At 40.7% G+C, this 26,995-nt stretch overlaps 1 protein-coding gene across 5 annotated transcripts in view; it reads left to right on the forward strand.

Moving 5' to 3' along the window:
- ELMO1 (engulfment and cell motility 1) overlaps positions 1-26,995 on the forward strand; it is a 584,006-nt gene that overhangs the window by 189,696 nt on the left and 367,315 nt on the right. For all 5 annotated transcript variants that reach the window (XM_061414116.1, XM_061414119.1, XM_061414114.1 and 2 more), the window contains 3 exons: positions 5,648-5,817; positions 17,399-17,434; positions 26,324-26,423. In XM_061414116.1, coding sequence (XP_061270100.1) covers positions 5,648-5,817; positions 17,399-17,434; positions 26,324-26,423 — 306 coding nt within the window. The remainder of the gene's footprint in view (positions 1-5,647; positions 5,818-17,398; positions 17,435-26,323; positions 26,424-26,995) is intronic.

Here is a 26,995-nt window from a genome sequence, read left to right on the forward strand (position 1 = left end):
TTTTTGGAGGGCAATTTAGCTGTATTCACCCAAGCTTAAAATGCATGTGTCTTTGTTCTGACAATTTGACTCCTGGGAATTTATTCAGTAGATAGTCTCACAAAAGCACTGTAGGATACACACACAGACACACAGACACACACACACACCCCATACACATCCATACAGGGCTGTATGCATCATTGCTTTCCATAATCAAAACCTATTGGAACCTATTAGCTATCAGTTGGGACTAGTTAAATGCATTAGGTGATAACTGTGTGACAGAATACTGTGTAGATGTGAAAAAGAATGTGGCATGTGCTGCCTCAGAAGCACCTCAGAATTTTATTAAGTGCCAAAGCAGGTTGCAGAACACGATGTGTAGAGTCATCCCCCTGATGCACAGGGAAAATAGGTATATGTCAATAAAAGAATAGAAATGGTTCTCAAGGAATATCACAAGAAACTTTTAGCATTATGCTAACTCTATTTTTCACTTTATAACTTCTGATAATACATATTTCTGTACCATGTGCTGCTGTTATTTTATTTTATTTTGGCTGCACCCTGCTGCACTCAATATGCCAGCTAATTTGGAAAAGTCAGCAGTGGCCACAAGACTGGAAAAGGTCAGTTTTCATTCCAATCCCAAAGAAAGGCAATGCCAAAGAATGCTCAAACTACTGCAAAATTACACTCATCTCACACACTAGTAAAGTAATGCTCAAAATTCTCCAAGCCAGGCTTCAGTAATACATGAACCATGAACTTCCAGATGTTCAAGCTGGTTTTAGTAAAGGCAGAGGAACCAGAGGTCAAATTGCCAACATCTGCTGGATCATGGAAAAAGCAAGAGAGTTCCAGAAAAACATCTATTTCTGCTTTATTGACTATGCCAAAGCCTTTGACTGTGTGGATCACAATAAACTGTGGAAAATTCTTCAAGAGATGGGAATACCAGACCACCTGACCTGCCTCTTGAGAAACCTGTATGCAGGTCAGGAAGCAACAGTTAGAACTGGACATGGAACAACAGACTGGTTCCAAATAGAAAAAGGAGTATGTCAAGACTGTATATTGTCACCCTGCTTATTTAACTTATATGCAGAGTACGTCATGAGAAATGCTGGGCTAGAAGAAGCAGAAGCTGGAATCAAGATTGCCAGGAGAAATATCAATCACCTCAGATATGCAGATGACACCACCCTTATGGCAGAAAGTGAAGAGGAACTAAAAAGCCTCTTGATGAAGGTCAAAGAGAAGAGTGAAAAAGTTGGCTTAAAACTCAACATTCAGAAAACGAAGATCATGGCATCTGGTCCTATCACTTCATGGGAAATAGATGGGGAAACAGTGGAAACAAAATCACTGCAGATGGTGACTGCAGCCATGAATTTAAAAGACACTTACTCCTTGGAAGGAAAGTTATGACCAACCTAGATAGCATATTGAAAAACAGAGACATTACTTTGCCAACAAAGGTCCGTCTAGTCAAGTCTATGGTTTTTCCAGTGGTCATGTATGGATGTGAGAGTTGGACTGTGAAGAAGGCTGAGCGCTGAAGAATTGATGCTTTTGAACTGTGGTGTTGGAGAAGACTCTTGAGAGTCCCTTGGACTGCAAAGAGATCCAACCAGTCCATTCTGAAGGCGATCAGCCCTGGGATTTCTTTGGAAGGACTGATGCTAAAGCTGAAACTCCAGTACTTTGGCTACCTCATGCGAAGAGTTGACTCATTGGAAAAGACTCTGATGCTGGAAGGGATTGGGAACAGGAGGAGAAGGGGACGACAGATGGCTGGATGGCATCACCAACTCGATGGACATGAGTTTGAGTGAACTCTGGGAGTTGGTGATGGACAGGGAGGCCTGGTGTGCTGCAATTCATGGGGTCACAAAGAGTCGGACACGACTGAGTGACTGAACTGAACTGAACTGAACTGAACCGTAGCATATGGGATCTTCCCTGATCAGGCATCGAACCTGTTCCTCTTGTGGTGGTAGCACGGAATCAGCCACTGGAGCACCAGGGAAGTCCTGGCTGATGTTATTTTTAATTAAATAAATCTGCAAACAAATTTCATAATGTCACTACAGTATACGAGAGATGAATCATGACATTCCATGCTAAAACCATTCCAGTATTCCAAACTATCAGATTTTTAGGAGCCCTTTTATATATGACCTGAACTCTTCTTGCCTCTTATCCCTCATTTTGGCCCATGTGGACAAATTAAATAAAATTGCTTATCAAGTATCTGCTGTTGCTTTGTCAGCTTTAAGCGCAACCCTGCCTTCTGCTCTCTTGCACTTGGGGAACTGATATTAGAAGCATCTGGGTTAAAGAGCCTGCTGCGCTGATTTGGGGGGCCAGTTACTGTGGCGAAAAGAAAAACAGTGTTACCCCAGTCACTCTGTGGATTCAGGTTGTCAGAGATTCTTAACTGTAAGACTGTTAATGATTTTTTGAGCCAATTTCTTTCTCCTGAGCTGAGAAACCTAAAACAGATGGCAGGATGTCTTAAGTTCTGTTTCTTGCCGTTGCCCTATGAGCTTAACACAGAGGGAAGCCAGTGGAAGCTTTTAGGCAGAGGGGGGACAGGATCACTCTGGGTGCTGCCCCGGAACAGATTGCCAGTGTCAAGGGGCCGGGTTAGGAGACGGGATGGCAGTGCCAGTTGGAGATGACGGCGCGGGCTGCCTGTGTGTTCTGGACATGGAGGGTCTGAAGGAGTGTTGGAGGGCAAGCCCCAGCACTTCCTGATCCTGGGGCTGTGGTTCTCCTTGAGGGAGACTGCAGGGATGTCCCTGGTGTTTGGGCACAATCAACAGCAGTGCTGCTTACTGGAATAGAAAGTTTAGGAAGCGGGAAATGAAGAATTGCAGATGCCTGTCCTGTGTCCATGAGGACACGTCAACCAGGCAGTTAGGAGTCTGTTAGGCACACTTAGGTATGCTGAGGCCTGCTGAGAAGGTAAGGAGGACCAGATGAGCGAGGTAGACAGGGCGTCATGGAGACGTTGTATGGGTAGATAGGGGTGAGTATGGAAGCTCGTGGATGGAGGTGAGGAGGAGAATGTGAGGTGAGGTGAGTGGCAATTTTAGACCCACTCTTAATTCCAGAACTGTTGTGGAGAATGGAAGCAGTGAAACGAGGGCCTGGCTGGAAGTGAATTGACTCAATGTGCAAAGGTGTGACAAATGTACACACCTTTTCATTTGTTTTTAAAACAGGGCCTGTTAGAGATGTTTGTAGCTGGACCTGATCTACTGCACGGAGAGAGACTGATGTACAAAGGAAAGGGGGACACAGTAGGGGCAGAATGCCTGAGAAGGTGAGAGGGTGACAGCTCTAGGGCTGGGGATAAGGGAACGATTGACCTTGGACAGGAAACAGGGGTCAGGTACATAGATTCAGAAAGAAGCAGAGCAGGAGCATAGAGGCCCCGGGGCCGTGTCCTTGCAAACAGGAAGCTGAAGGAACTCTGTGCTTTTTGAAATACGAAGATGCAGAAATTCCTGGCTGATTACTTTGATTTCCTCAATAAAATGTAAGGCAAGATCACCAGTGTGAGGGAAACAGGAAATGAGGGAGCTTAAGGAAATAAGAAAAGGTGTGAAAGAGTCATTTTAGAGAGAGCTTCCCAGGTGGCGCTAGTGGTAAAGAACCCACCTGCCATTGCAGGAGACTGAGAGACACACCTTCAATCCCCTGGGTTGGCAAGATCTTTTGGAGGAGGGCATGGCAACTCACTCCAGTATTCTTGCGTGGAGAATCCTGTGGACAGAGGAGCCTGGCGGGCTGTAGTCCATAGGGTCACAAAGAGTCAGACATGACTGATGACTTAGTACGCATGCAGCAGACATTCCAGGGAAACTTGGTTGGATTGCTGGGCAATATTGAGTGCACATTTGAAAATATCTGTGAGCCTATAGACTTTTTTGATTACTTCTTAGTTGGTATCATGGACCCAGAACCATTCGGGAAATTCCTTGGGAAAAGCTTTAATTAGGACCTTAAAGAACAAAGATGGTAAATACTTGGCACGCATCTACTGCATATACCTATTCTGTGTCCACTGTGATCCCTCAGAGGCTGTTTGCCTCTGAGCTTGGGCCCAGAACTTTCTCATCCCTGGACATTAGGCAGCCACACCATGCTATTTGAGTGACTCAAGATGAAACTTGTTTTCTCTCCTAGGACAATGCTGGAAAATAATACTTACTCTCTGATACAAGCACCCACACAGCTATTAGAGTCTTTTTCAGTTGTTCTAACTGCTTGGAAAATCAAAACTAAGGCTATTTTATTTTTTAATAATGTAAAATTTCCCCCAAATATAAAGATATTACAGACTCATGGAAAATTTGAAAAGTGAAGCTTGCAACAAAAAATTATGCAGAACATTACAATTCATAAATAACAGTGGGCTATATCTTGATTTGTTTCCTTGGGTCATGTTTATGCAAATATGTGTGCATTTATATATTCATTGCTTCTAGTGTTTGAATATGAAAGCTATTTTAAGAGCTCCAAAGGTACCACACATTTGTCTAGATGTTTAAATTCATCCTATCAGTCAGGGAAGATCATCACCACCCAGGATTCCTCCAGCTCTGCTGCTTCTGCTCATGAACTTCTTAGGCCACCTGGCTCAGTCTGTTTGCCTGTCCTCACCTCCTTACACGCTCCTCTTTGCCCTCCAACCGCAGGCACACTGGTCCTCTTTCTATCCCTGCAGACATCCTAGGCCTGTTCCTTCTGTTTTTCCTTTGCACCAACCGTTTGTGCTGCCCAACATACCTCTGTGAGGCCCCTCCCCAATGTGGCTGAGTTTTTGTTGATTAGACCCCTGCATCAATGTCGCTTTCTTAGGCTGCTTGTCCCTGAAAACCACATAATGTGAAGACACGTTATTATCTAGACATTCAGATCCTCCAGTATATTTCTGTCTTGGATGTAGAAGCCAGGTGCCAATGCCTTAAAAATGAGAACTCTAATTCTAGGCAAAGCTGCTAATTTGGTTTAAAATTTTTTTTGTATTTGTGTTTGCTTGTTTAATTACTTTGTTTTAAAATCATGCTGTAAATAACTAATGCGCATGAAACACATGCTGTTGAAAAGTGGAATTTACAAGCTCCGTTGTGTTGTGCTGGAAGATTTTCAGTAACCCCGAAAGATTATTTGGGTGTCTAATGATGCTTTTGAACATTTTGTGTAGGCAGTTATTACTCAGAGTATTGACTGAATGGCTGAACATGCTGTATAAATTTGTGCAATTGCTTAATTAAGCAAATAGCTTTTTGTCATTTGTAGATAATAATTTTACTTAAAAAGTAAACATTCTCCCCCTTTTCCCCTCCACACTGCCATACCCGCTCCATTTCCGGGGTTTTACTGTTCTTGGGCTCTTGCTTCTCCTTGAGATGGGAATATGGGTCCTGTCAAAGAAAGGCAACTGATTTTCGTTGTGAAATTGACAAGCATTGCCTGAAGGTGAAGTCATTATGGTTGGAAACCTCCCTTGGTTTGTAATACTTAACTGAACTTGTGCATTTGGCCTTTGTTTCTTCCTTTCTCAATGAGATGGTGATTTTATTTTATTTTTTGATCTGCGGTGGTTTCCTCTGTGAACACTCTTTGCTTTGTTTTTCTCTCCGGTGAGGCTCAAAACGCCCAGCAGCTCCATGAGCGAATCCAGTCATCGAGTATGGACGCCAAGCTGGAGGCCCTAAAGGACTTGGCCAGCCTCTCCCGGGACGTCACATTTGCCCAGGAGTTTATAAATCTGGACGGCATCTCTCTCTTGACACAGATGGTGGAAAGTGGCACCGAGTAAGCACCTTTTATCTAGACTTCATTCTGGGTATACTTTCCTTGTTCTTAGAATTTCTAGTTTTAAATACCAGAAATTGTCTAGGCTCAGGAAAAAAAATGGCGTTTAAGATAGTGTGTGGGGTGTGGTTTTGTTAAGGATCACTATGTTCTCCACCCACCAACTAGTCAGTGTCTAACACAGTCTGAAATTTCAGATTTAGAAGGAGAAATATTAGGTCATTATCTCTAAGGGCCTTTCCAACACAAATTATAGTTCTTTAAAATATAAATCCCTCACATCCTTTGCTTATCTGCAAAAAGAATTCTCCTCCCCTCACTCCATTTTTAAAGAAAGTTAGAATACCTCCTTAGATTTCAGAGTCTTAAATCAGGTCTAAATAGCATCCCTAAAGTAATTGTTTTTTTACATTAACATTTGACTGATCAAATACATGTATTTAGTTATTTACCATTAAGTACAATAAACATTCAGCTTCCCAGGTAGTGCTAGCAGTAAAGAACCCACGTGCCAATGCAGGAGATATAAAGAGACATGGGTTTGATCCTTGGGTCGGGAAGATCCCCTGGAGGAGGGCACGGCAACCCACTTCAGTATTCTTGCCTAGAGAATCCCCCGTACAGAGGAGCCTGGTGGGCTACAGTCCATAGGGTAGCAAAGAGTCAGACATAGCTGAAGCGACTTAGCATGTATGCACAATAAGCATTTATTAGGTACCCACTGTGTACAAAAAATTAGAAGTCGGGAAAATTTTACAAGATGTGAATCTTGCCATCCAAAACTTTTTAGAGGCAGAATTCAGTTGAGGTGCAATTCCTCCTGAGGGCTGGGAATCTAGAGGTTGGACCAGTTACATCTCATGGAAGCTTACAGGAGGGTGTCAGTGAATGGGCTTTAAGGAGTTGGAGTTCTATCCTGAGCAAGGAAGGAATGGGCATTTCTGTTTGAGGAGTTCATCTTCTTAGGGAAAGGTTTGATTCTGTGGTGTGATTGTGAAGTCTAAGGAGCTAGATGGACCTAGCTTTTATATGTGTGGACAGATCATTCCCTTGACCACAGAATGACAGCTTAGGGTCCACAGGAAACTGCTCATTTCTATATGGTCAGATGCTACTGGTAAAGACTATTAGAGTATGCCAGTTAGACCTTGTGGGGATGCTGAGCCAGCCAACTACATAGTAATATGCCAAATGAATAATGTGCAGAGCTGGGGTAGGTATTTATTAGGAAAGAATAAATATCACCGAGAACTGCAGTTTAAACCTGGGTCATTTAAATGTCTCTTCAGTATGTGGTGATTTAAAGAATGACCTGATGACTGTACATAGTAGAAACCTGTCTCAGCCCACTGCCTTCCTTCCTTCCTTCCTTCCTTCCTTCCTGTCTCCTCCTACACTTGGCATTATTTAGCCTCTGCTACTGGCTAATAAAAGATTCTTTTTTTCTATTTCAAAGAGCATGTTTTATAACAATAGAAATATCTCCTATATTAGAATGTTCTCCAGAGTTTGGAGCTGGGGGGGTCTTACTTCACAGACAAGTAGAGAAAACATCTAGGAGTGAATAATGGAAGGGGGGAAAGTCTAATCCAAGAGGACTGGGAATCAGGATTGGGTGACCTGGAAAGGGTCAGTTGTAGACAGTATTATCTGTTTTGTTGTTGTTGTTCAGCTGCTCAGTCGTGTCCGACTCTTTGTGACCTCATGGACTGCAGCATGCCAGGCTTCCCTATCCTTCCCTATCCTTCAAGTCTTCCAGAGCTTGCTCAGATTCATGTCCACTGAGTCAGTGCATCCAACTATCTCCTTATCTATTTTGTAAATGATGACTAAAACTCGGCTTATTAAATTTTTGGCAAACATGGACTTGGAGTAGGACAGGGAATCTCTGGGTGTCATCAAAATCCAAAGTGGTTACTGTAAATTGGAGTTGGTGCTTGAAGCAGCAACTTGAAGGGAAGTTGAATAAGTTTAGCCATCCATGAGGCTCACTCAAGGAAAAGGAGAAAGAGGATTCTGTCTGTCGGAAGCTCCAGGCTAGAATCCGGTGAGGAGTGTATCAGATTCTTCACTTCTTGTTACTAGTGGACAGTGGATTGCGAGTTGTGATTACAAACACATTCACTGGTGACTGTGGATGACTTCATGAGCTTGCCATACATGGTAGGCCCTTCTTCACACCCATTACCACTTCTGGTGGGATAGTGAGCCCTGGGAGCTTCTGCCTCCATTACATTTGTAACATGTTAAACAAAAACATAAATGTGTTCCCACATTTATTGATTTATCTGAATCTCAGCCATTGGCATATCAAAAACAATGTACTAGAACCAGTTTCAGTGGAACCTGATAATATTAGTTGGTTCTGCCACAGATACCTAAGTGTCCAGGGGCTTAAACTCTGGCATATTCAGAATGACATTGTGTTAATACTTCCAGGTTTATCAGAACTACAATCATAATTACAGTTACAGTGGTCCATACACTGAAAACCAGAGTGCATGGGATATGTACCCTAAATAGAGCTCCAGAACCTCTGGAGGTTGGCAGTTATATACTTGACAATTCTCTGGAGAATGCATGCTAGGAGCTTTAATTTTTTAGTTTCTCATTATATGCGTTTGCTAGAGCTTCTGTAACAAAATACCACAGAGCAGATGGCTTAAATAACAGAAATTTCTGTTCTCACAGTACTGGGGGCTGAAAGTCCAAGCTCAAGGTGTTGGCAGGCATGGTTTCTTCTGCAGCTCTCTCTTTGATTTGCTAATGGTCACCTTCTTCCTATAGGGCTTCCCAGGTGGCGCTAGTGGTAAAGAACCCACCTACCAATGCAGGAGACTTAAGAGACATGGGTTGATCCCCAGGTCCGGGGAAGATCCCCCAGAGAAATGCACAGCAACCCACCCTAGTATTGTTGCCTAGAGTATCCTATGGACAGAGCAGCCCAGAGGGCTACGGTCCATAGGGTCGCAAAGAGCTGGCCATGACTGAAGTGCCTTAGCATGCACACCTTCTTCCTATGTCCTTACAAAGTTTCCTCTAATCAAAAGCAGCCTAGGTGTCTCTTTGTCCAGTTTGCCTCCTCTTACAAGGACACCAGTCAGACTGGATTAGGACCCTAAAGGCCTCATTTTAACTTAATCACCTCTTTAGAGGCTTTATCTCCAAATACTGCCCCATTCTGATGTATCGGGGACAGGAATTCAATATATGAATTTCAGGGGATACAGTTCAGCCCATGACACCCATCAAGGAGACACTACCACTTGTGCTGGAGAGGAGAAAGAGTGAAAACGGATGAATGGCCTTGTCAACCTTAGTGGTTTTCATCTGTGCTGTTGCCTTTTCTGTAATTTATCTTGACTCATGGAGTGGCCTACAGAATGAACATTGGGGACAGCAGATCTGAATTATATCACTAGGTTTCACACGTCAATACTGAATTTACTGTATGTGAACCACAGTAATTGAATTCTTTTTTTTTCCAAAATGTATCATACTCATTCATATTTTAATTATTTGTAATCTGTAAGCCATCCCAGTTTGTTACATCCACCTTGACTGCAGACAGATGAACAGAACTCAAGACCAGATCTTGAGTGTGTTCTGGTTTGCATTGTCTCTGATACTTTCCCGTCACACTGTGTTACTGGGAAGGGATGATATCTCTCTGAATGACCTTGGTGTGTGCCCTTATCACCATTTTGCGTGTAAGTTCAAAGTCACACTACTCATAGGGATGGAGTAAAGAGGGCACCGGAGCTGTACAACCTTCCTGCCTTCCTTCTGCAAGGTCTTGCCACTCATGCTAGGAAGCTGCTCATTTGATGAAGAGTTATTTTCAGATCTTTTGCTCAGATGAAAAGGAAAAGAGAAGGACCTTTTTGTCATAGGGAAACTCAGCTTCTCAATTAAACTTAAACAGGATTTTAATTAATTAACAGGAAACCTTTGGAATAGAAGCTGCACAAATTAAATAGATCCTGCAATTTGGAAGGCATTTACTTATGACTCCTGGGCAGACTTCCAGGTGGGAAAGGCAGCAGTTTCCTGAACAGGACCTGTGGAAATTTTTAGGAAACACTGAAGAAATGTAGCTGGAATTTTTCTTCTTACTTTGAGCTATAATGAGATTCAAAGATTGCTTGCCTGCTTGCCATTACCCAAGGCTGAGCTTTTTAACGTCTCTTTCCAGCTGGTACCAGGAGAGACTACAGGGAAAAAATGAACAACAGAGGAGCGAGAGGCAGTGATACTTTGGCAGAACACAGTGTCTAAAACTTGAATTTCATTTTTCCATTCTTGTATCATTTTGAAATTCCATTCCTAGTTTCAGCTTGAGAGATAGATGTGGAAGCATATATATATTTTGGGGAAACTTGTTTCTCCAGCCTGAGTCAGAAAATGGTATCCATTAAGGAATGTACAATTATTTTTGTTTTCTGTGTTTTTTTTTTTAAGGATAGATATTAAAAGATTCTCAGAAATGATATATTTTGTTTTATTTGAAAGAAAAAAAAATTGTACCTGCAACTTTAAATCCATTGTAGTGAATAACACTGCTTTTCTTAGGGTTTTAATTAAACGCTGTGTTCTTTGTCTATGCTGCTGTGCACACACACAATTGGATGGTTTACTCTGTGCCCTTTTGCTGTTCAACAATCAGAAGAACAGAGGAACATTTCCAAGAATGAAAGGGCAGGATCCTTCTAGTTTCCCACTTGGCAACATGACAGGCAAATTACGCCCTTGGAGTATGAGTAAGCAGTAGCACCACCCTGGGCAGAAAAGTTAAGAGTGAAAAAAGTTAAATCCATATATTTACCAAAAACTCATTTATTTATTATTTAAAAATAAATGTAAGTAAGCAGAAAGAAACAAATAAGAATCATTTGTCTTCTGCCTTACTAGAGGCAAATATTTTTAACATCTGGGTGTATATTGTTTTTGTACATTCTTATAGATACACACACACATAGGCTTACACACACAGACACAGGTCTTACAAAGGTAGAATTATAATATTAATGGTCTCTGTAATCTTTTTGTACTTAACAATAGTGCTATGTCGTTAAATATTCCCTTCGTAATTTTTATCTGCCTATTTTTTATTGGAGTATAATTGCTTTACAATATGTTAGTTTCTGCAGTACAACAAAGTGAATCAGCTCTCTCTCTCTATATATATATCCCCTCTCTCTTGAGCGTTCTTCCCATCTCCCCATCTCTCCCCTCTAGGTTGTTGTCTGCCTATTAGTTCATTTTTAAAGGTCTGTTGAAGTACAGTTGGTAAGCACTGTAATATGATAATTTGAAGGATATGCAGAGTGGAATTAACCTTTCCCCTATTGTTGGATATTTACTGTTTTGAGGTTTTATTATGATTGTGAACATTCTCTCATCAGTTTTTCATTCAGCAGAATCTTTGTGAATAATTTTTTTATTGAAATAAAATTACTAATTCAGCACATATTCAAACTGTTTTAAAATAAGAACAGCCCCATAGCTTGCTGACGTGTCCTAATTTGTACTTTACCCTTCTTGTAGGAGTATGTCCATTCCTAACACCCTGGGCAATACTGGGCTGGTGTTTCCTTAGGGATTCTGGCTTTCCTAAGAAAAATAGCAAAAAAAAAAAAAAAATAGCAGTGAGGTATTTGAGGAGTTTTCACTAATCTGGGGAATTTACAAGACTTTTTATTTGCTTAGTTGATTTCTCCAAAATTTGGCTATGCTAGCAACAGTGGAAAGAGTCCCGTAGTTACTTTATATGTATATCTCTAAAATAACTATGGGACTCTTTCCCTTAAGTGGACTTCCTGGTGGCTCAGATGGTAAAGAATTCACCTGCAGTGTAGGAAATCTGGGTTCGAACCCTGGGTCGGGAAGATCCTCTGGAGGAGAGCATGGCAACCCACTCCAGTATTCTTCCCTGGAGAATCCCATGGACAGAGGAGCCTGGCGGGCAACAGTCCATGGGGTCAGAGTCAGATACGACTGAGTGACTAAGCACACAGCACAACAAAGCCCTTAAATAATTGTCTTAAAAACAAACCACATTTGTTGTATAAATTGCCAGTCTCCTCCCCATTCTGTCATATAGATGACACAGATGAGGCTGTTCAGGTGTGTGTATAGCTATGTGTGTTGTTCATATAAATTGTCATTGTTAATACACAGTTTCATACTAAACATTGATGATTCAGGTCACTTTCTGCTGGCTGGAGTCAGAGTTGTGATTGTGTGGCAGGTGTGGAAATTCAGTTATGATCTAAATTAAGCATGCAAAAGGATGTCTTGGCCTTGATGTTGCCTGGCACTCACACTTGAGAATGGGTTTCTAGGTTTTATTCACTCAGCTAAGTATGTATTCTTTGAATGCCAGATATTCCTGACAATGGGTTAGACACAGAATGTGTGTGTTGTTGGGTGGGGAGGGAGAGGACACAGTCATGCATTTGACAGTTTGGGACTATGTGTGACCTTTTTTGTCTTCACACAAAAGATAAATTTCTTTCTTGAAAGTGACTTTGCTAAGCTTCACGGACACAGATTATTGGCTCTAATTCAGGCTCTTGCTTCTGAGAATTCAGTGTTTCTTATAAACCATGGTTGTTGTGGAAGGTCCAGGCCAGGCCAGATTGATCAGGGAATCTCTGCCAGCCGCCAAGCACAGGTCACACCATGCGTGTCCTGTACTTCACCTCGGACAGAGGCCACGAGGAGGAGCCAGCGGCTCCCCAGGCCGAACCAGAAAGAAGCAGTTCTGTGTGGTCCGTGGGCCCCAGCTGAGAAGCTGGCTGAGTCTTCCAGCTCCCTCAGTCTACCTTCTTGGCGCTGCAGAACACAGAGCTCAGGGAGTTTCAACAGGAGCAGCCCTTCTGGGGCCCTGCCAGGAATTTGCATCACAAACGCCAAAGGGGCCGATCTTCTTGGGCTTTGTTGGGGGTTGTGTGGCAGAAAATTCTTTATGCTGAAACTCCGCCTCGCCATCCCTTTTTGCTTTGTCTCTGTGTCTTTGTCCATCACTCTCATAATAGAAATAAGAAGGGGTCATACAGCCTGTTTAAAGGAGAGGTTGTCTTCTGCTGGGGGAAAGGATGCCACAGCTTGGGCTAAGGTAAGGGGCTTCTGATCACTGTGAAGCATTGTCTTTGGAGAATCATTTGTTCTCCTGATTATGTTTCTTTTGAAGTGGATATATATGGAGACAGAGAAAGAGAGAGAAGGAGAAGGAGAGAAAGAGAGAGAGAGAACTTCAGATAAGAAAACAGACATCACAACAAAAAATTCCTCTTCTGCTTATGTTTCTCTGAAGCCAAGGTGAGGAAGTAGAGAAGTGAGAAACACTGAATTTCTCTCTCTGTACTCTGGTCAAGAACTTTCTAAAGCCAGAATCTGCTACAGGGGTTAGAACACACCCACACACACACACACACACGCTTATATATACCTAAGGATGCACAGGCCTGAGGCCAGAAGGTTATTTTGAAAAATTGCATTGATTGCTTTATATATTTCACACACATACACCTCTGACAAGCATTAATTTTGAAGCAGTTGTGTTAAAGGATTAACTGACCCATAGCAAACATTTTTAGAGTGTATTTGAACAGAAATCAGTTAGAATTGGTCAGTGCCAAACTGGAAGTGGTTAGAAACACTCTGTCCACAGGAGCTAGTTGGGGAGGGAAGAGTCTCTTACAGAGAAGAAGTGGAAACAACCAAGGGCCTTGTTAGACTGTTAGTCAAGTCGGTTGCTTGTCCTTAGGTTTCCATTTCCTAACCTGGAGACATTTGTAGGTTTCGGGTTTTGGATTGATTATATAGGAAGCCAGAGTATTCGAGCTGCCTGCTCTAAAGGGTGGCTTGTTCAAGTAGTTTAACAGTTCCAAACTTAATGGAAAAGTTGCACGCTCAAGTTTCACCCGTTGTCCTGATTGTGTCCTTTACAAAGATCTAATCCCAGAGAGCCCTTTGCACCCAGTTGTCCTGCCTTCTCCTAATTGTTGCAGGAAGGGGGACCTTTTCCAGGTCTGAACAGTAGGTGCTTGTTGAACATTCAAAAATGAATTGTTCTAGGAGACATAGAACTGACAAAATACAAGAAAAAAAACTTTATTAGTAAGGGGTGCCTGGACAGAGAGCAGCAAGGTGGTACAGGAACCCAGAATAACTGCTCTGCCTTGTGGATCACAATCTCAGGTTTTATGGTCATGCATAGTTTCTGGGTTGTCTCTGGGCAATCATCTTGCTTGTGCCCATATTTGGTCTGACTCAGCATACTTCCTGGTTGTACATGCAATCTCTCAGCCAAGATGGATTCCAGCAAGGATTTCGGGAGGTTGGTAGGACATATGGGTTGGCTTCTCCACCGTCCTTTGGGCCCGCCCCTCCTGAATTCTCCTGGTTAGTTTTTGGTGGCAGCACTTTCTTCCTCATTGGGACCTCCTGTTGCCAGACAACTCATGTAAGTTTCAATCACTGGTTCCCTAGTATAATCTCTTATAGTCTGGAGCTATTCCTTAATCTTGCCTTTTCTCTCATGGCTTTGACACTTTCAAGATCATAGGTCAGCCATCTATAGAATATTCTCCAATTGAGGTTTATTAATAAGTAGCTAATTAAAAGGTAATTATCAGGGAAAGGTAAAAGCATGGCTTTCATACAGATATAAAATTGAACATATGTTACAAGAATGTATGTTATTCATTTGATATAAGGGAACTGGGCAGGTGTTTTCACCGGTTCAAAGGAAGAGTCAAAGGACACAAATTTCCATGAAACAGAAGAATGTTGAAATGAACTGCAAATAGAGGCAAAACTAGTTTTTCACCTGCAGGGAAGAAGTCAGTTAATTCACCACTAGACAAAACTGTGGACACCAATTTCCCTTTGAAACATAAATTCTCTTTTTCTATAGGTTTATCCAATGTTTTCTTGTTTTAGAAAATGTATGTCTTTGGCTAGAATATCACAAATGCTTTGCATCCTATTAATGGCACATGATATCTCTGTCTCATTATTGCTGTTCACTTTGACCACTTTTTAAGATAGTGCCTTCCAAGTATCTCCCAGTAATGCTTTTTACCCCTTTTGTAAATAATTAAGAGAGAATCCTGAGTAGTTACCCATGGGAAATGGAAAGTGGTACAAATCAGATTTATATATTTTTCCCTAGAGATTTAGTTCTTCAACAGTACCAGCACACTACCTTTAAAGCAGTGTAGGCCCATTTGTTCTTATTTTATTCCCTGGGCTAGAACTCATCACCATTATTATTTACCTTGATGCTCAGTGTTCCGGTATTGCTTTGGAAACTTCTTCAAGCTGTCTTCTGTGTTCTACCTTGTTTCCCATTATTCTTTGAGCATTTCTGTACTTTTTGGCTCAATGAAATGTTCTGAGCTTTTCTTGGTCTTTTCTTGCCCCAATCCTGGCCAGAGTCATTTCTCCAAGGAGCCCCAGTTCCTTTTAGTGGAGGGTAGTGTTTGGCTCTTGCAAAAGGGCCCAAACTCTGCTCAGGCTTGCCTCTCCATGGCCGCCTACTTCTTTTACTCTGCCCATGGCAATTTGAAGGAGAAGAAAAGGAAGCTAATACAGATCTGGATGAAAAATGTCCTCCAGCCATCTCAGCTAAAAAAGGACATTAGAGCCATCAAACCATAAACCACTGCAGCTGCACCCCCTCCCTGTGCGGATTCCTGATGGAAAAAAGCAGGATAATGGCCCTAGATAGCTAAGTGAAGTGAGAGTCGCCCAGTCATGTCCAACTCTTTGCAGCCCCATGGACTGTGTAGCCCACTAGGCTCCTCTGTCTATGGGATTTCCCAAGCAAGAATACAGGAACGAGTTGCCATTTCCTTCACTAGATAGTTAAGGTGCATATCAAAGGAATGATTTCAAGGAGTCCAGACTTTTACATCTTCTAGTACTTAGAAAAGCACTAAATCCACTAGCTTAAGAAGTCTGATTTGTCTTTAACAGTAATCTTGATGTTCTGACTACTGGTTTTTGTTGCAAAAATTCCACTATATACTGATTCTTCCCTTAAGGCCTTGGAGCAGTCCCTCAGAAGCAATCTTGAGAGGCTGTACTATGGGCTTAAGTCCAGGTCCTTCAACTAGAACAAAATCCTCAACTTTTATGTAGAGCATTTATTCAGTGTATATATATACACTGAATACATATATAATATATTATTTAATTAATTATATCTATTACTTATTGATAAAGCTAAGTAAAAGAGGAGGAAGAGGGGAGGAAGAGGAAGATTACATACATTTTTAATTCCCCAGTTTTATCAAATACTAGATCTGATCACCTCGTGGTCATTTGGGTTTCTGAAGTGGTTACATTTACATTGATGTGGTTGAAATGTGAAATTTAACTTCTTCTGAATTGAATACCTACTCTGCAGGTGCCTGATGGTATAGTTAGTAGTTGAGTTACAGAGCCAGCCTTTGCCTTCATGGTGCTGGAAGGGCTGTGAGATGTCCTAACTCAAATGCCCGGTGTATTCTCAGCGCTGCCAACATGGGTGCCACACTCAGTCCAGTCAAGGAAGGGAAATCAGAGGTCAGGGAGGCTTCACAGAGAAGCCTGGAATGAATGTGGGGTAGGGTTTAGCTAGTCTGACAAGGAGGAGAAGGGTATTCCCCCAACTGAGGGAAGAACACACTTAATGCCAGAGATTTGGCAGGCTTGAGGAATGGGAAGTGGCTTGATAAGGATAGAATCACTTATTACCTAATTTTTTTGACCTAATCTTTAGTTTTTTAAGAAGCATAAGTGTCCTTTTTTGCAGACAAGTGTTGTCGATTGTGTGCTGTTTTTGCAGGCTACGATCCTTGAGGTCCAGCTGTCATCCAGGACTACTGCACTGTCTCATAATGTCTTCCTTCAGAAGAAGCATTTTTTTTTTCCCTCTGAGAAAAGAGGAAGTAGAATTAGTGAGCATTTTACCAAAGAAAGATAATCAACTGTTTCTCTCCTATTGAGCATGTACTTAAAGAACAACTGGTTTAAGGCTTTGAGGCTCTACTTTTTCATTGAAAACATGCTCTCCCTTATTTCTAGTGATGTCCTCCTTGGTTGAATATATACTCGTTCTGAGCCAAAGGGAGTGTTTCTGTTGCCTTTGTGTGCGTGCTCAGTCACTAAGTTGTGTCTGAAACTTTGTGATCCCATAGGCTATAGCCGATACTGGAGTGGGTTGCCATTTCCTCCTTCAGGGGATCTTCCTGACCCTGGGATCAAACCCCCATCGTCTCTAGTGGCTCCTGCATTGCAGGTGGATTCTTTACCACTGAGCCACCTGGGAAGCCCCCTTTGTTGCCTTTATTCAAAAGTAAATGCATTAGGTTGGTTATAGTAGTTTAATCCCTATTTTTGATTGTTTTGTGTCATTAATAAACACAAATTTATTACTTGGAGAAATGTTTTGAAATGAATGAAATGCCCTTAATGGCTGTTAAACCTGTCATATAGCTCATTCTGGGCTTTATTCATGATATGTAATTTGTGTAAAATCCATCGCTGTCATGCATGAGCCTTACATGGTTGCTTTTGAATTTTACAGACGATACCAGAAATTGCAGAAGATCATGAAGCCTTGGTAAGAATTTCTGATCTGTTGATATAGATGATGTAACACTTCCTTCTTCTCTGAATATTTAAACTCTGTCCCCTGAATGATTGTGTAACTATGTGTCTAGATATTTTGAGTGATGTTTTTTTCTTTCTTTTTTATGTTCTTTTAACAAGTTCTTAAAAAAATTATTTCCCTTTTCTTTTTGCTTTGTGGTAGAGTGTTTTTATGTTTGTAACCACAGAATGATCACATCAGGATTGCTCCCCTTCTCTTGGAGCAAGGCTAGGCATAATTTTATGTATTACTTTAAACAAAACCTTTCTCTTTTGTGGCCTATGTAATGTTCAAAGTCAAAAATCTTTGATTTTCTTCAATGACGTGGTAAGAAAAAGATCCACATAAAAATATTGAAGATTGAAGTATGGAAGGAAAATTATTTACTTTCAGTCTGAGAAAATGTTCAGTCACCCATGTATTTGAATTGCATGATAATTGTGTCTGGAGATCTCAAAAGTTCTTTCTTAGAGTATTCCCTCCTCAATGCCTTTATTATTCACTAAACAAGAGGAGTCCAAATAGGATCTTATAAACTCTCTGTAATAGGCTGAATGAATTTCCATTTGGCCCAGTTGTTAAGCATACAGTTTCAGCTTGAGAAGGAAGATTGAACAGCATCTGAAAATGTGCACCTTATTTTTAAGCCTCCAGAGAAAATCCTGAACAGTGTAATAGTGGTCTCCAAGCTTTCATGTTCCCCTGCCCCTCCCACTAGAAAAAGTATTAGTTGCAGGAACTCTTCAGTTATTAAATTCTAATAAGGTAGAAACATTGAATTTTTAGGATAAAGCTTCTTAAATCTGATTTTGATATATATTTTAATACAGTAGAAACACTTAATGGTAATGACAATAAAATCCATCTTTTGTTGAGAATTTACTCTGTCCTGGGCACTGTCTCAATGTTTAAATGTTTACACTTGTTACTTCTAATTCACACTTTTATCCACAACACAAGATGAGTAAAATTAGCATTATTTCCCTGATGCGGAAGTTAAAGTGAAGTGGTATTGGGATTCAAACTGGTTATTTCTTCTGTAATAACCTAATACAATTTGTTAATGTAAAATTCTGGACTCCAGCCCAAATAACTTCTCAAAATTTATCTGTCAGCAGTGTTAATCTTTTGGATTATAGGGGCATTACAAGTGTGAATCATGATTTTTATTTATGGTGGACAAAATCAATGCTCAGGATCCTGGTTCTGGTAATGGCAAAGTAGCCTAATCAGACTAAGGACCATAGATAACAATTATGACCTCTAGACAAAATATTGCAAACAAAAACATCTAAAAACAAGCATTTAAGGAACTAGATTGCAACTGAAACAGACGGAGAGAAGTAAGTCAGTCTTTGAGAGAACAAATTGGCTCTAGATGAGATTTGTGTGTTTACAGCTTTTTGCCTGAGGATCCCTGCTCATCCAGGTAGCATGCGTTCTGCGTGTGTGCTCAGTCACTTCAGTCGTGTCCGACTCTGTGCCTGCTATGGACTGTAGCCTGCTAGGCTCTTCTGTCCATGGTGATTCTCCAGGCAAGAATACTAGAGTGGGTTCCCATGCCCTCCTCCAGGGCATCTTCCTGAACCAGAGATTGAACCTGCATGCCTTACATTTCCTGAGTTGACAGGCAGTTTCTTTACCACTAGTACCACCTGGGAAGCCCCATCCAGGTATTATGGAGTGATGAAAACCCTCAATCTTAATGTTACTGGTGGTACATGCCTCCTCTGTCCATGCGACATAATTTGGGGCTGGCAGAACAACTAGATAATTAAGGAAAATCCATGAAAGAAAGGAGGCTCAGAGGATATGAAACCCTCATAAATATATATGAATTCTGCCCAAGTATATCACTGATCACTGAAGTGTGAATGTACACGTGTGTATGTGAACCCCAAGGGGTATTCAGATTTTTTGTTTGTGGTCAGTTTTGATGTGTCAGTTTAGTCCCTGAGCAGCTGATGCTGAGATGGAGTAAGGAGAGTAAGAGGTTTATTGGAGAATTGGTGGTACTTTGTGGCACAAAGTGAGGTTGGATATGAATACCTTTCAGATAGTGAGGTAGAGCTGATGCCTGTGAAAGGAAGAAGAAAAGAGGAAGCAGATGTAGATCTGACAGTCCCAGCTAACCCAATAGGAAGCTCAGTATAAATACAGACTGTTAGAGGGTTACACAATGAAAATTGGTTGCACTGGTGAGTTTAATTATGCAGATGCAGAAGAAATACTGAATCTACACATACGGTTTCAGAAAAGAGAGATGGTGGGGAAAAGTTCCCAATCATTTTATGAGGCCTGTGAAGCTAGTATCACTCTGATAACAAAACCTGACAAAGCTAATTTAGGAAATAAAAATTATAGGCCACCTAATGAACAAAAGTGCAAAACTCCCCAGAAACATATAAACAAATATAATCAAGCAAGGTATAAAGAAGATTTGTGGCAACCAAGATTTATCTCAGAAGAAGTTTAAAATCTGAAAATCAGTGACCATGATTTAGAAAAATAAAGGAGAAAACTTAAACAGGAAAACCACCTTTATAGATACAGAAAATAGATAACAGATACAGAAAAAGCATTTCATAGTATCCAACACTCATTCATAAGTATTCTCAGCAATCTGGGAATAGAGGGAACTTCCTCAACCTGATAAAGACTATCTAAGAAAAAAAAAAGCATTATACTTAATGTTGGAAGATGAATCCCCACTCCTCCCACTAAAGATTGGGAATAAGGCAAATATATTCACTTTTTGCACTTCTAGTCAACATTGTACTATAGTTGTTAGCCTTAGCAATAAGTCAACATAGAAATAAAAGACCGTGGTCAGAAAGGAAGAAATAAGGGCTTCCCTGGCGGCTTAATGGTAATGGCAAAGAATCTGCCTGCCAATGCAGGAGACACGGGTTCCACCCCTGATCTGGGAAGATCCCACATGCCAAGGAGCAACGAATCCTGCGTGCCACAGCTGTTGGGCCTATGCTCTAGAGCCCAGGAGCTTAAACTGCTGAGAGCTGTGGGCCGCAGAGCCCGCACTCTGCAGCAAGAGAAGCCACCGCAATGAGAAGCCTGCACACCGCAACTAGAGAGTAGCCCCACTTGCCGCAACTAGAGAAAGCTGCGCAGCCACGAAGACGGGGCACAACCCCAAATAAGTAAGTCTTTAAAGATACTCATGTTGGAAAAAAAGAAGTAAAATCAACTCTATCCACAGAAAATCCTAAGGCATTTACAAAGAAATGGCTTGATCTCATAACTGAATTTATCAAAGTTTCAGAGTATAACATCAGTATGTAAAAGGGATATATTTTTATACTTTAATAGCAAACAACTGAAACGTGAAATTTTATAATTTCCATTTACAGACGTCAGAAATGATAAAATTCTTAGGAACTAATTTTAACAGGAGACATTAATACCTGTTGTCTGAAAAATAAAAAATATTGCTGGAAGAAATTAATGAAGACCTAAATAAGTAGAGAATACAGCATTTTATGGATTGGAAGACACAGTATTGTTAAGATAGCAATTCTCCCCAAATTAGGTTTAGTGCAATACAGTTTCTAAAAAAGAAATTACGAGTTTTCCTAAAAACTTAAAGGAAATGCATTGGACCTAGAAGAGCCAAAACAATCTTGAAAAACCCATAAAAATCAATAAAGTTGGAAGATTTCATTAACTGACTTAAAGACTTCCTACAAAGTCAGTAATTAACATACTGTGATATTGATATAAAAGGATAGACAGATCCATAGAATAGAATAAAGAGTCTAACATTGATCCACAGCTAAATTTTCAACAAAGGAGCTGAAAGAATGTCTGTTGATATATGATGCTATGATTCTAAAGGGAATGTCCACTGGGGCAGTTTAGAAATCCATACATTTCTGTGTCTATAAGTTTTACCACACAAATAAAATACTTGGAAAAACTCAACAGGCAAGGTAGAACAAAGTTATATCATTAACTTTGGCAATTACGGATATATTCAGTATGACTTATTAATAATTTTAAAAGTGGTCTTAATTTTCATCTTTTCTCTGCTTCTCTCTTGGGCATGGCACCCAATGAAAACATTTGGAAGCACTATTTGATAAAACTAACAGCATAAAATTTAAATGCTTTGAGATTGGCTGAATTTTCTTGGAAAGAAGATGGTCTCTACTGAATTGATGAGAAACATTTATTTGAATCATTCCAGCACACATGGTGTGTTGGCTGTGACATGGCTCTCGACCAGCATGTAAAGTTTGTAGTCAGCTTAATCTGTCGCAGCCAGTACTGCAAAATCTTTAGCTTAGCACTTTATAAAAAAACAAGTAAACTAAACAAATAAAAATGCTCCCCGCATGTGCCATGTGGTTGCTTTATATCTATAATCCTTTTAGCCTTGATCTTCTGCACCCAGCACTGATTTCAGAGACAGGATCTTGGCTCTTGCCTGTCCTCTTTGGAACCTGAATCACTCCTCTAGCAGTGGAAATAAACATCTGTGTCAGGGTTCAATAAGAGCTTTTGTAGCTGCCTCAATTGAGATGAGGTGAGTGAGTCCCTTGATTTGGAAGGTAATAACATTTTAGCACTGCCATCCTTTCCTTGCAACTGAGGATTTAAAGTTGAATTTTGAAAAATGTCTCCCATGGAAAGGTAGTATGCCATCCAGCAACCAGTTATAATGAATTATATATGTCATATATATAGTATATATAATACAATATATTATATACATATTCTATATAATAATATATATGTATATATCATATAATAGATAAAGTATGTTATATATGTACACAGTATATAAGATATACATTATATATACAAGATATTGTATCATATATAATGTGTATAATATATAAAATATATCTAATATATTTTATATATTATACATATACATACATATGAATATATAGCATATGTATATCTAATAACATTAATCTGTAGAGTTTATAATTACATGTGTGTGTGCTCAGTCGTTTCGTCGTGTCCAACTCTTTGCAACCCTATGGACACTAACCCACCAGGCTCCTCTGTCCATGGAATTTTCAAGGCAAGAATACTGGAGTGGGTTGCCAATTCCTCCTCCAGGAGATCATCCTGACTCAGGGATCGAATCCACATCTTCTGTGTCTCCTGCATTATAAGTGGATTTTTTACAGCTGAGCCACTGGGAGAGCCCGCTTATAATTTTATATGTGACTCAGATAGTAAAGAATCCTCCTGCCAGGGCAGGAGATACAAGAGACATGGGTTCGATCCCCTCGAAAAGGGACAGCATCCCACTCTAATATTCTTGCCTGGAGAATTCCATGGACAGAGAAGCCTAGCAGGCTATACTCCATGGGGTTGCAAAGAGTCAAAGACGACTGAGTGACTAACACTTTCACTTTCACAAGTATAGAAAGTGTTATTAGATAATAATTATATAAGTACACATTAAGGAAATAGCAACCCGCTCCAGTATTCTTACCTGGATAATCCCACAGACAGAGGAGCCTGGCAAGGTCACAAAGAGTAGGACACTCCTGAGTGACTGAGCACGCATGATATAACATTTATATAAAACTTTTTTGGACCAAGAGAGTGATCCTTGCTCTGGACACGTTGGTGTGTGATGTAAAGAAACTTCTCTCACTTCTCAACCATTGACACTAACTGGTGATTGCCAAGCACAGAAAGCCCTAGGGGCAGTCTCAGAAACAGTGCTCCAATTCCAACCATGGAGATTGAAACACTAGTTCCCCAAAGCAGCTTGGAGATTTGGAAACCAAACAATACTGTTTTTCTTTTTCTGCATCTTTTGCCCCAGGTCCTGGGAGCCTGTCTGAGGAGTCTGTAGGCAGAGTTCTGGGGCATTTGAGGAAGAGGGAGTACCCCAAGATGTCACTGAGGCCATTTGGATTATGAGTCCATTGAGGGAGGAACAGAGTTCTGTTGCCTTCAGATAATTAGAGCGCATAAGTACAATTTATCTTTTGCTTTTAAAGCAGTTAATGAGGACTGATACTGTCTTTAGTCCAAGATATAGGGAATGTAAAGAAGAGTTTGTTTCTAGCCATGTGTTACTCCTTTTCCTGTTTCCATTGCTTTTCTCTTAGTGACAACACCAAGGCAATGTTTTTACACTGCATGGAACCTATGAATGCCATCCTCCAATGTCATGTACATTTTTTAGCAATTGAGATCTTTCAGCAGGCCAGGTGTAAAGAAATGCAAACCATTCATTATCAGTTGTGTATGTATGTGTGTGCTCAGTCGTGTCTGATGCTTTGCAAACCCGTGAACTGTAGCCCGCCAGGCTCCCCTGTCCATGGAATTTTCCAGGAAAGAATACTGGAGCACTTGCCATTTCCGACTCCAGGTTCATTATCACTTAGTGTTTTTTTTTTCCCTTTTTTTGAGTAAAAAACTTGTTAGTATTGTTTGTGTGTGTGTGTTAGTTGCTCAGTCACGTCTGACTCTTTGTGACCCCTTGGACTGTAGCCCACCAGGCTCCTCTCTCCATAGGGATTCTTGGGGAAAGTATACTGGAGTGAGTTGTCATGTCCTTCTCCAGGGGCTCTTCCTGACCCAGGCATTGAACTGCAGGCAGATACTTTACTGTCTGAGCCACAAGGGAAGTTAGTTAATATTGTTTACCACTAATAATACAACAAAGTAATAAATTACATAATATTGTTCACTAAAAATTCTATACATAATTATGTAATGTTTTCACAGTGATACTAATATCTAATAATCTGTTAATAAATCTTACTAATTGTTTTTATTTCCTGGCTTTCTTATTTTCCTGAAGAAATTTCCTTTTTTTTTTTTTGCAAGCTAGTGTTTAGATTTTCTTATGACTCATTGTAGAAGAGTCATTCTGGAATTTTTCTATAACCTTTCTTACTTGTCCTTTTAGTCCATTTTTCACCTGACTATCTACTTTTTTTGTTTTCTTAAAGTAAGCTTGAGTTTTCTGGTTTGGAATTTCTTTTTGGGGCATGATTCTCTGATGCCACCTAGGGGGAACCTGTAAGATGGGGATTGCTTGTCTGTGACTCAGAAAAGTCTTTTAAAAATATATGCTGCTTTTTTAATCTGATTTGAAAGGTTTGGCTTTCCTTGAATTTTTTTTTTTTCTGGTTCCAAGGACAGAGAATTCTTCTCACAGTGAAGACAGACATTTGAAAATCATGAGCTTCGTGTACCTTTTTAAAATACCTCTTTGCATAATGATGATAACTAATATTCATATGCTGCCTTCCGTGTGTTATACACTGTTCAGAGGGCTGTACGTGTGGTAACTCCTTTTATCTCCCCAGGAATCCTTTGAGTAAAGTATCACCACCACTAGCCGCATCATTGTCATCCTCTGTTTTAAAAAATGAGGAAACTTGCGCACAGACTGTGTCAGTGACTTGTCCACTTACAGCTGTCCACCTCTGCTGTCTGACTCGAGAAACCACCCACTGAACCATTTCCATCCAGCACATCTCAGCCCCTCTGTTGTGTCTGGTGCCTTTGGATTACAGTCCTTGCCTGAGATTCACTTCCTCTTTTGTAGATTTATTTTCAGCATCACAGCTTCTGAGATGATGCAAGATTTCCAAGGTCCTCCATGGAGGCCAGGCTGAGAACACTGGGAAGAAGGGGGACTGCAAAGGTGTTTTAAAAGAAATAGGAGCCAGTTTTCTATTCTGTTCATTGAAAATGAATGGGAAGACTCCATCTAAACACTTTATGAAACTCTGTAAAGTAGCAGTCATGATATATAGGAGTCTACAGATTAAAAATCGGAACTACTAAATTTATTTTTAAAAAGTCAAGCATATGAATCAGTATGGTTGTATACAGTATGGAGATTCTGATGGATGTAATTTAATATACCCGAAGAGACAAAACTTACCTTGAGAGTTTTAAGTTAATACTATTATGGTGATAATTTACAGTAGAGGTGAGTTTCTGTAAAAGATTCTCAAAGTTGTTTTGTAAGCACTAGAAACCAGGTTGTTGTCTGGTAAGGGGTGTGGGTGGAGCTATTATAGAAGGCAATTCTTTTACCTGAGTTTGCCTGATCTGTTTAAATTTCTAACTCATTCATGAGACACTTCCTACAGCTTCTGAATCACAGCAAGTCAATGGCCAGCAAATCGTTATTATCTATAATATTCTAGAAAGATATTCTATAAAGCCTGTTAACTAAAGTTAAAATGCTGGACAGTGTAACATAGAAATTAATATGCTTACTTACATATATGTTTGTATCTGTGAGTGTGTGTATGTGTGTAAATGCACTCACCAAACACACACACACACACAAACACACACACACACACCCCTAGGTATTTATGGGCCACATGAATCTTTTGCAAAGTGCTCATACTTTTAATAGACTTATTTATAACCTTCCCTGTTGGATACCCAGAGATAATAAGAGAAGCGTGTTGCCCTCTTCCTAATATTTGTTTGCTGAGGAGCTTTTTTAAGCTATCATTTTCTGAATGCTTGTATGCTGAACTTTATTCAGTGCTCTACCAGCAGCCCTGTGATGGAACAGATTTCACTATCCAGTTTTTCAGTGGAGAAGACGGTGGCTTAGAGAATCTTAGGGACCCGCTCAGGGGCAACACAGCTCACCTGAGTGAGACTGTGAATCCAGGTCTGTCCCCCAGAGGCCCAGGCTTCTCACTGTGAAGCTACCTGCCTCCTTCCTACTGAGCCACGTGTGTAAGGACGTTGTCTGTGGCCCAGCTGCTTATCCCAGTGATCTTGTCCAGTTCTGCTTGTATTCATCCCTCTAAAGCTCTCTCACTCCCATCTCTCCTTGTGCTGAACTCCTGGCCTATCACCCTCACGCCTCCTTGTGTTTTCCAGCTTTGGAGACATGCTGTCCTTCACCCTGACGGCCTTTGTGGAGCTGATGGACCATGGAATAGTGTCCTGGGATACGTTTTCAGTGGCATTCATTAAGAAGGTAATTCAGATTGTGCTTCCCAAGCTCAAACCACTTGGTTTTCTGCAGATATTTTTCTATGCTTTGAGCTTATTGCAAAGTTGTTTCCTTTAGTTCTTTGTGTTAAAGCATGAGTGTGATTTTTGATAGTATTATATATATGGTGGTCTGAGGGCCTAAATTCTATATAAAAATGACATTTTCTCCCCAGCGGGATCATAGGAGTTGTACAAGAGAACCCCTAGTTGAGAGAAGTCAAGGTGACATGTTAAAACCCCTCTTCTGGGCTCCATTGTTTTTAAGACCTAACTAGAGTTCCTAGTATCTTTCCTGAACCTTCTCTCCTCAACTAGGTGTTCAGGAGAAGGGAAAGAGGCAAAATATATTGATTGCTACATGACTGGGTCTGAAGCAGAAATGTAAGAGAAAATGGGGTGCTTGGGTCCATGCCTCTTGGGCAGAGTAAGCCTGCTCACTCGTAATCTTGTTGTAGTACGTGTCTCTGGGATCAACTCGTTCAGTTGGTTCCTGCTGGCCTTAGGAGGAAGCTAACAAAGGGGCAGGCAGAGGTGGACCTGGTGTGAGGAGGGAGC

The sequence above is a fragment of the Bos javanicus genome, chromosome 4, assembly GCF_032452875.1.
Source record: "Bos javanicus breed banteng chromosome 4, ARS-OSU_banteng_1.0, whole genome shotgun sequence".
Classification (NCBI taxonomy): domain Eukaryota; kingdom Metazoa; phylum Chordata; class Mammalia; order Artiodactyla; family Bovidae; genus Bos; species Bos javanicus.